An 11,304-nucleotide genomic window follows, 5' to 3' on the forward strand; every position below is an offset into this window, starting at 1 on the left:
TCTTATTTCTCAAGCTGAAAGCTTTTCAAGTATAATGATAAAATATCTAATGTGTTGATGTACATATAGAAAATGGTTCAATTGACAGGCGTTAGGCAAATAAATATAAAAGTTATTTAAGATTAACATAGCACCTGATCCTCTGTGTTAGTCAGACATGAGTCCAATGAAAAAGAAAGGCCTTGCACTGTTACCTTGAAGGTAATAGGGAAACACATGGAAAAAGTAATCTCCGTGGTAATCAGAGCTTGCAAGATCAATGCTTACTTATAAACAAATAGGTTATCAATTTCTATCGGTACTCTACCACTGTAGCAGCTGGAGGCCTTCAGTAATAATGAGAATATGTGTCCATAATGTAGTATTTGACCCTAAAACAGTTGTTAATCAAATCTTTTTAAAAGCTACTTAAAACAGTGAAATGTGGAATTCTTCAATATTCTCTGCTTTTGGCTACCACCAGATTCATCCATAACTTTGTTATCAGAAATAAACATAATTCTTCAATTTCAGATTTCTTTTCACCGTGCCCATCGGTGCTATTCCTGGCACGTCTTTGTTCAGGGTTGAAAACTAGACAGAATTTTATAATTTAGGTTGAGGTAGAGATCAGCTTTTAGTGGCTGATGATAAGAAGGCTTTGCATGTATAAATGGGTCTTCACTCACATCTGTTTAATAGGTTAAAAAACCTAGAGACAAGTCTGATCCCTCTAAATTAATCTCTGCCTACTACCTACATAGAAAATTAAATGCCTTAAGTCATCATCCTAGAATAATGAAAAAGTGGGTTCTGAAGATACAACTTTTTGGTCAAACTTCTAGTAGTTAAGAACTGAAAATAAAAATTCCCTCTTATTCTTACCCACCCAGAGCCCCATCTCCCAACAATACCTTGTATGTTTAGGTATATTAAAGTAGCATTTATTAAACATTAACTATAAGCCAAGCACTGTGCTGGGTGCTGTGGATACAGAGATTAGGACCTAAGGAACTGAGAGTCTACTCAGAGCAAGTCTACCAGTTCACTCAGGTGAACTGGCAGCCTGGTGGAGAGTCCAGCAGTGAATACCTGGCACAAGGCATACAACTGGTAGACATTTTTTATAACTCTGTGTCAGGTAAGATACGTCAAGCTTTCTCTGTTATTTTATTAAATCTTCTTTCATTCCCATAATCACCCCCAAGGTATTGTCATTCCTAATTTACATAGATGAAGGAATGGAAGAGACACAGTTACTTAAGGTTAAGTAACTTGCCTGAGATGGATAAATAGTTCCACCAAGATTCAAACTTAGATCTGTCATATTTCCTTTAATTTACCATTGCTATTTCTAGAATTTTTATATCCCCATCCCTATTTTAATTAATTAATTGATCAGATATGCTACCTTTTTGTTGGAGACAGTGTCTCACTTTGTTGCCCAGACCTCCTGGCTCAGTGGCTCAGCCTCCCGAGTAGCTGGGACTACAGGCGTATGCCACCACACCTGGCTAAGTTTTGTATTTCTTGTAGAGACAGGGTCTCACCATGTTGCCCAGGCTGGTCTTGAACTTCTGGACTCAAGCAATCCTCTCACCTCCACCTCCCGAAGTGCTAGGATTACAGATGTGAGCCACCACACCCACCCTTTATTTTTAATAGTAAAAGTCTACAAAGCAAATTAATTAGTGAAAGACATATCATATAATCTTTTTCCTAATTTAATTTTGGTGACATCTATTTGTCTCTCATATCACTTAAAATCTTAAACAGCAATATGGGCTTGCTGGATGCATAATTGCTTTTCAGTTGAATTTCAGGTGATTGTTATATCATTCTTGATCTTAACTCCTTCATCACAATTTTCTGTCATCCAACACTGAACATGAAATGTTGGCAACATGTTATAAACTTAGAAAATTGATGATATTTAACCACACCAAATATTAGGAAGATATTGAGGAAGATGAATATTTGCAGCTGTTGCCCAACAGCCAGCCATTAAGGATAGTGGCAAGAAGGGGAATTTAAAAGGATAAAGTAATCTTTAATGAATATAAAAAAATGAACAGAGATTACCTATTAAAGAGAAAAGACTAAAAAAGACTAAAATATTTAGGAAAATGTCATGTAGATTTCTTAGCATTATCAAACCTGGAAATGACATGTCATTTATCCTGGACTTCAGAGAGAATTAAAGCCTGGAAAAGCACATATGTATCTATCTTTGCTATACTTGTAGTTAAGTAAGAATCCTCAGTAGGAATAAATGTTATTTAATCCTTTTAAACTTGGAAGCAAATTTAATGACATCAAAAATATAAGAACAACATAAGAACTCCCAACATGAGATCTCCCACTATGAGAAGTACAGATAATATAAGCATTAAAATTAAATATATTAGGACATTGCGATAAAGTTATTCCTAGGTTTCCTGCCATGGGAACGTGTACTGAATGACAGATACTATGTTATCATAAGGTAATAGTCACAGAATACAAGAAGCACTAGAGTTTATCTAGTCTCGTTTGCACTTACTTTATTTCTTCATTTAACAGATTATATATCAAACAACTTCTATGTACTAGGAGTTGTTCTAAATGTTGGAGATTAAACAGTGAATAAGATAGATATGGGACCTACTCGTGGTGGTGACTACAGACAAGTTAACAGTCAGTTACAAAACAGTGTGACAAGTGCTTCAGTCCTGTTTGAGGAAATATAGGTTGCTATTTGAGCATACTACAGAGCCTTGGTAAATCAAGGGAAGTCTTTCAGGAGAAAATGACATCTTGGCTGAGTCTTAAAGGATAAAAAGAACTTAGCCAAGTAAGGACAGTGAGGGAAAGGGATACGTTTGTACCAGGTAGAGGGAACATCACAGACAAGGACAAGAGGGGAAAGCACTGTGGCAAGATTTTAGACTATGAAGAAGGAAACAGTGAGAAATAAGAGAAGTGCGTTCCAGATCATTCAGTCTCTGGGAAGATAAGTAGTTTCAACTTTCTCCTAAGAGCTCCCAAGAGCTATTGAAGGATTTTAAGCGGAGATTTGCATTTTTAAAAAATCATTAGACCATAATGTGGTGCTAGTACTTTAGTAGCCTTCCATAGGTAATCTGAGATGGACATTCCCTGCCTGCTTCCACACTGCATGATCAGCGTCAGAGTGATTTTTCTTACTAAAGTATTGGTATGTATGGCCTTAATTATTAGAAAGAAAATCTGAGTTATGCATTGACAGCAGTGCAAAATCATTTGTCAGAAAATCCTAGAACACTGGGACCTCATCATTTTATAGATGAGAAGATGGAAGCCCAAGAAGCAAAATGACCTGCCAAGATTGCAGAGTGGCAGGTGCTGCCCCGCCTCTCCTGACGCCGTGGTGTGGGCATCTTCCTAAGACCCCGCACTGCTTCCACCTCAAGAAGGTTTCAACACTGGTCATACTTTACAGAGGAATGAGGGCAGCTGTGTTTAGAGTGGTCAGATTCCTGATTCTGTTTTCTTTGCTTAGGAACCTTTCACAACCTTCTTCCTCAACGCAAATGATGGGAAATTTGACCATCCAGATAGAACCTTCTCATCGGTTGCAAGGTCTTGGAGAACTAGTCAGAGAGATACTTCGGATGTAAAGGTAGGCACCTTTATCTGTTGATATTAATTGGATTTCAAAATATGTTGAAATTTTGATTTTTAAGTGGCCGTATAAGACATTTTATATTGTTCCCTTTATTCCATCATATTAAAATTATATGGTACATCTAACCTTCAAGGAAATAATTTTGAGCCTCACAGAAAATGATTCAGGATTCTTTTATAGCACTCAGTGAAGGTGTTTTCATTATTTCAAAAAATTCCTGTCTAATTTAGATCGAATAATCAGGAGATGGAAAGAAAAGCCCTTAAATTGCCTTTCCTGCTGTTAACTCGATATTTGGCCCATTCCATAAAACACAGCAGGAATTGGATTTGACCTTAATGTGTCATATTGTTATAGCTTGCCCAGCTTTGGGTTTGCGTAGCCTGGGGCAATTAATAAAGCATTAATGACAAGACCCATTTAAAATGTGGGCTTTTCTGTATAGCCTTAGCTTTTACTTGACTGTGCCTGGGGATACTGCGCAACAATACGCATTAGATTAAACCAACACACACACAATATCCAGGAACAGCCGGAGAGCAGAGTAATTTTACAGTTGGTACTACTGAACTATTGTTAAATACGAAGATTTGTTATTCATTTATATGGGCTCTTGTTTAAAAAAAAAAACAAGAAAAATTTTGTATTCAAAGCAAGAAAATATATTTGTTCTCTCATTTTTCTCCCTGATAATAAGGTTACATGACCAGGTTATTGCATATGTTTCTTATTTTAAGCCCTTTTTCTTCAAGGCATATTTTTTTCCCATCACTGTCACTCAACATAAAAATGTTGTGGTATCATTCCATTTAGGGTCTTAATCCAACAAAAGATAGTGAGTTAAAGTCACAATTGCCATTTTCATGTTTATGCTTATCTATTGCAAAACATTTATAAAAGGCAATTACAGTGTTACTGAACTATAAAAAAATCAGATGAATACAACTTGGGCTCAAAGCAGGAAACAAAGAAAATGGAGCCAAGTAGAGTGTAGCATATCTGTGTGTTTTATTTGTTGCCATCAAAGTTTACTTATATAAATATTAATTATATATACAATATATTTGCATTTGGAAAAAAGTAAGAGAATTTAACATACATCCTTACTATATTAAATTCTGAAGGCCCACATTTTTCTCCTAACAGTCTTATAACTTTATTGAGGAATTAAACTCTGAAATATCCATAAGCCATCATTTAAACTGATTTGCTACCAATGAAATCAGGGAGGGAGTCTTTTTCTTATTTAATAATGCTTTGAGAATTAATACAGAGAATGGGAATCCATAGGTTCTCGTTGAACAGTAGTTTCTAGAATTAGCACAATGTTCATAAAAAGCACTAAGTATTTTGTATGTGAATTAAATATTCTTATCTATAAATGAAGGCTTCTTATCACATTTAAGGTTATTTATATCTTAAGTCAGAGCTATATCCATATTATATCAACTTATTTCAAATAAAAATGCCAACTCACTGTTATTTGACATGACAAAAAAGAAAATTGGCTTTTCAGATTAATTCAAAAATCTGCCCTCACATGCCCACGCACATACTGTGGTCAGTCATTCTAATTTATGTATGTAGATGGACTTTTAGACTTTACTTCCTATCCTGAGAACTTTTTTGATGCTTTAGACCTGCAGTCCCCAACCCCCAGGCCACGGACCTGGACCAGAGCTCCACTGCCCCCCGCCCCGTACACACCCCACTCCACATCCGTCTATGGAAAAAGTGTGTCCCATGAAAGTTGGAAAGGGAGGGACGCAGCAGGAGGTGAGCGGTGGTAGCAAGCGAAGCTTCATCTGTATTTACAGCCGTTCCCCTCCCCACCACTCACATCACCACCGGAGCTCCCCCTGCCCACTAGCCCACCCACCATCCCTGGAAAAATTGTCTTCTGTGAAACCTATCCCTGGGGCAAAACTGTTGGGGACCGCTGCTTTAGACCACCAAGTTACATTTCAATCTCTGATGACCAATGCCTTAGGTTTTAACACACAATTAGCAAAACAATTACTACTCTTAGTTAACATATTCGTCCCTCCTAAATCAGGTATTATTTTAGAGGGAAACAATACTGTAGACTTTAATCAATATATTTAATCATGAATTTAGAAAATTCTCAAGGTTGCACTAGTTATTACCCAAAAACTTACCTTCTAACATTCCTGTCATGAGGACTCTCAATTGTGATGCTATAAAGAGATAGATGAGGTGAGCCACCACTCACCTCTTGCTGCACATCCCCCCTTCTAACTTCATGGAAGACAATTTTCCCACGGACGTGGAGGAGGGTATGGGGGAGCGGTGGAGCTCTGTGACCCAGTCCCTAACAGGCCATGGACCAGTAGTGGTCAGTGGTTCGGGGGCGGGGACCACAGGTCTAAGGCTTTTCCCTCTAAAATCTCCCAGCAGTTTTCCTACTGAGAACCTTTTAAGAAACATTTACATTTTGTTACTAATTGTGTTTTGGGGGTTCCTAGGGTCACATCCTCCTTGAGGACAAAGACCAACACGGCTCTCACTACCTTGGGAGTGTTTTTGGGTTTTGTCCTCAAGCAGCCATACGAAACACAAACATGTTTCCCCAAGACTTAATCAGTTCATAAGAAGCTCCTTTCTCCAGCCTGACATTACACAGGTTGCTCTCGTTTTCAGTTCTCTTACCACCATTCCTGAACCTTTCCGACTGTATGATAATACATCTTGACTATCATACTGTGTAGACCTAGCCCTTCCGTCTTAAAGGATGCATGCTACATATATATATACAATCATTTATTTATGCAATCTCCTGTTGATGGACAGTTTGCCTTTCTCTCTGGTTATTATAAACACCAGGCTGCAGTGAACATCCTTGCACAGACATCTTATGTATGTGTGTAAAGGGCAGTTCCTGTAAGGGGGACTGCTGGCTAAAAGGCTATATGCATTTTTAAGTTTTTAAGATATTGCCAAACCGTTATCCCCCAAAATGATAATTCACTCCCTGCAGCAGTGTGCGAGGGAGCCTCCTTCCCCATCCCCCCCCCCCCCGTCATCACTATTGTAATAAACAGGGGAGCTTCTGTAATCTGCTAAATGAAATATGGAGTTGTCTTTGTTTTGGTTTGCATTTTTCTGAGTGAAGATGAACATTTTTCTTATATTTATTGACCTGTAAACTGCATCATATCTTTTGCCCATTTTTTGATTGGGTCTTTTTCTTACTGATTTGAAAAAGATCTTAGAAATTGCAGAAAGTTACAAGTATGGTTTCTCAGTCTTTTAGCTTTGTTATGTTTCATTTAATGTGTTTGTAACTGTATGTGTGTGTGGCCAGCCAAATATATTTATCTTTCCCTTTATAGCATCAGAATTGAGGATCCTCATGACAGGAATGTTAGAAGATAAGTTTTTGGGTAATAACTGGTGCTAACTTGAGAATTTTCTAAATTCATGAGTAAATATATTGCTTAAAGTATACAGTATTGTTTCCCTCTAAAATAATACCTGATTTAGCAGGGAAGAATATGCTACTACGAGTAGTAATTGTTTTGTTAACTGTTGTGTTAAAACCTAGGCTTTTATTTCTTATCCCTAAGCTGTTAAAACACAGTATATAATATATTTTTAAGGAAATGTGTTTCCATTCCCAGAGGAGAAAAGTATCTCTGCAGTATCTACTAACTTAGTCAAATAATCATGCAAGAGAGAAATAGAATGCAGTAGATGGTTTTATTCTGTCACTCTCTGTTAATGTCAGTCTCTTCCTGTGCTAATGAGCGCAAGCTGGGGAGAAGGCGTGCTGCTGAAGTGACCTTTCAGGAGAAAGGTCTCCGGAGTTGAGTCAGATCAGTTAGTTTGTACTTTATTATTATTTTTTGTTTCTCTCCTCTAATATATTCTTGGTAACAATGACATTCAACTTACTGAAGTTCTTACACTAATTCTCCTTAATGCCTTCAAAAGTTGTTATATTACTTTTTGAATAGCTGTGTAGATGTCAGAAAAGGTAGCCGTGACAAAATGTCATTAAGGTGACATAGTGTAAATTAATATAGTTAATGGAGGTGCTCGCCACCGACTCATTGACCCATTATGAGCTCTCATGGAATTAATGAATGCCAGGGCATCAATCTTTTGGAGAAAAGGAAGAAAAGAGATGGCAGCTTTAAAACCTTGCAGTGAATTATATTAGAAAAGTAAAACGTCTGGGTTGGATTTGATTTCACTAGGAAGCCATAAAACGGTATGCTCTCTCAGCAAAATATATTAAACTGAAATGTCAGATTTGATGCAATAGGTATACAATTATGATAGTGTTAATAGTGGTCTTCTATCATTCTAAGACATACTTTCAAGTCCAATTTCTCAGCAGCTTGAACTTGTCATAAGCTTATAAATTAGAAATTGTGTTTGAGGATATTTTCTTATTTTTGACAGAATGAATATAATACTATTAACTGTACCGTGGGGTTTTAGTATAGCTGTTAAAATAAACTAGAAATCACATTTACAGATGCAAAATGCCTGTTATAATATTCATTTTGCCATTTCTTGAATAATATTTGGTGTTTTTCTGCACTATTTTTCATTTAGGAAATTTTAAACTACTTGGAATTTTTCCTTAAAGAGAAGCTTATTAACAAAGCTATCAATGGGAAGAGAGTAAGCAGAACTGTAGTTGTTTTAAGTAGGCAAGCTAGTGTCTAATGTGCCTCTGTAGGAGCATGCTAACACGTTATAATAGAATCCATTTTTTAAAAATAATATTTAATATTTAAACATGCTTTTTTGTTGGTTATTTGATACAGTCCTCAAAACAGTCCTAATGAGGTAGCTATCGTTATCACTATTTTCTAAAGGAGGTTCATAGATACTAAGTGACATGCTTGGTCAGGTAAAGAGGAAGCCAGAACTATCACTGGGTCCTTTCATTTGTTTTCAGTGCTTTAGTTCTTCTTCATGGCCATGTAATCATATCCAGCCACTTGGACTATTTTGGAGTAGCTGACCAACCAAGCTACACTTTAGTTATTTAGTGCTGTGTAGCAAACCACCCCAAAACTTAATGGCTTAAAAAAAATAATAATAACCATTTATTTCTTCACAGTTCTGCTGTTGAAGCAGGCTCCTCAGGTAAAGTTTGCCTCTGATCCACCTGGGCACAACTGGGTTGGTCTGTTTGGGTCTGGAGATTTCAGGATGACTCCACTCACATGTCTGGTACCTTCCCAAGGTTGGCAGGAACAGCTGAGGGCTAACTAGTCCTCTTGGTCTTGACATGGTCTTGCTAGCAAGATAACCACACTCTTCTTCATGGTTGCTGGCTACCAGGAGGAGTTAAAAAATAGAAGCTGCAAAGCCACTTATGCCTCCGCCCAGAAGTCACACAGTGTTACCCTCACAGCCTTCTGTTGGTCAAAGCAAGTCACAGGACTGGCCCAGATTAAGGGAGAGGAGAAACGACTCCACTTCCTGATGAGATGGGCGGCAAAGTCACCTTTCAAAAGGCAGAGGTTGGAGGGATTATTTAGAAATAATCTATCATCTCCTCCAGTCAGAATCTGCATTCCTCCTCCATGTAAAATACACCCTCCTTGTCTCCGGCAAGTCTCGTGTCCCAGTGTTGTATCAGGCTCAAAACCTAGTATCTCAAGATCTTCATCAGCTCTGGACAGATAAGAACACAGCAATTCCTAACCTGAAGACCTGGGAACTAAAAAGACCAGTTAACAATCGTATACTCAGCAACAGTTGTAAGACAGGAACCAGGTAGACCTCGATAGACATTCTGATCAAAGAGGGGAAAGTGTGGAAGGTACATAGCAGTCACTGGTTCGTAGCAATTCTGAAATCCAGCCGGGCACAGGTTGCCAATTTCCTGGACTGCAGGGGCAGGGACTGACTGTCCACGGATTAGGGCTCAGTTCTGCTCTCTGGGCATGGCTCCCTAATTTATTGTTCCGCGTGGCTCCTGGTTGCGTACATCCTCAGAGACCTTAGCTTTGCCCTCAGAATCATTCTTTCTTTTCCATAAGAAACAGACCTTGTTTACAGCTAAGTATCTTTCTTGGCATACTTCCTGACCATAAAAAGTTGGGGCCAAGGCCTCATTTGCTTAAGTTGGTACAGAAGCTTTAAAAATTTGTGGCCTTTCTATGTATCAAATTATAGTTCACTATTAGAAAAAACTCATACAAATCCTTTTGAGACAGGATTTTATCTTTCAGGCTGTAAATTAAGATGCTGTTTATAATGCCCTTAAGATTCTTAGAATCCCTTTGTGTAGCTGTATAACACTATCTTAAGTTTCACTGAGCTCTTATAAAGGGTTTTTACAGCCACACCCTTGATTTGAGATTTGAGATTTACTCTATGGCCATATTTTATTTGTAACACCTTGGAATTGATGTTTGTCCTGAACCTATTTCTTACTTTGAGAATCTTTAGCCATCTGAGAAGATTGCCCTAGGCAAAATACTACTTTAAAACTGAACAGTTTCTTTCTTACATCCTCTCTCTCTTGCAGTACCTTGTCCATACACCGTTAAAAGAAACCACTGGTCACTTTCAGCATCCTGCTTGGAAATCTGCTTAGTCAGAAGCACAACTTCATTAGATAACTCTTTCTGTCTGAAAGCATTGCAGGAGATGGTCTTGTTAATTTTTCCACCACTACTTCACAGGTGGCTTGTCACCTGCTTCCAGTAATAACTTCCTTACTGATCTTCCAGACACCACCCTTCCAGCCTCCACCGGCTGCCTCCTCCCAGAGCCAGTAACCACTGTTTTACGTTCTTACTCCTTCAGCGCTCCACCTCAAGGCTTCAATTTCTGTTTCATTCATTTCTTACTGTGTTACAAATCACCCCAAAACTTATAGGCTTAAAACAACTATTTATCTGTTGGCAATTATGCAGTTAGAGTTAAGGCTCAACAAGGACAGCTCACCTCTGTGCCACACGGTGACATTGGGGCGGCTTGGCTGGCTTTATTTACCCACATGTCTTGCGCCTCATCTGAGATGGCTGGAACAGCTAGGGACTGTCTGGGCATGTCCGTCTCTCGCATGACCTCTCTAGCAAGGGAGCCACACTATGCATGCGGTAGATGGCTTCTAAGAGGAAAACAAGGACGGAAGCTGCCAGGCCTCTTAAGTGTTAGGCTTCCCCGGAAGCCCTGCAGGGTTCCTCTGTCACAAGCCAGGCCATATTCAGAGGGGAGACAGACTCTGCCTCTGTATGGGAGGAGTGGTAAAGTGGAAATGCCGGAGGGCTCGTGGGATGGGAGGGACTGTCACAGCCATCTCAGAGAAAACTCTACAAGTTACCAGTTTTGAAACAGTATAAGTTCCAGTTTGGTTTATACCATTCTATTCAACCTGATTGCACATTTAGACATAAACCAAAATCTGAAGTGCAGATAACATATAAAATGTATCCAGTTAGTGTAGGTAACATATGAATTAGTCCATATATTTGTCGATCTTAAATAACAAAATTCAGAAAATATGATTAAATATAGAGTTTATTGGAGCCCAGAGCTTGAGAATGGCCAGCAGGAAGCACAGATTCAAATTGCCCTGAATATACACTCTGATTAACTGCAATTACAAGTGGGTTTTTAAGGAAAAAAGAAAAGGCAGTTCCTAAGTTGTTCACCATGAAGCTACATTAAAATAACACAGGCTG

At 38.4% G+C, this 11,304-nt stretch overlaps 1 protein-coding gene across 1 annotated transcript in view; it reads left to right on the forward strand.

Moving 5' to 3' along the window:
* The window catches only part of LOC105810122 (neurobeachin-like), a 176,886-nt gene that overhangs the window by 69,051 nt on the left and 96,531 nt on the right, over positions 1 to 11,304 (forward strand). Inside the window, 1 exon segment of the mRNA XM_012644042.1 lies at positions 3,500 to 3,619. Coding sequence (XP_012499496.1) covers positions 3,500 to 3,619 — 120 coding nt within the window.

This window comes from Propithecus coquereli, unplaced genomic scaffold, assembly GCF_000956105.1.
Source record: "Propithecus coquereli isolate 6110/MARCELLA unplaced genomic scaffold, Pcoq_1.0 Scaffold205, whole genome shotgun sequence".
NCBI classification, from domain to species: domain Eukaryota; kingdom Metazoa; phylum Chordata; class Mammalia; order Primates; family Indriidae; genus Propithecus; species Propithecus coquereli.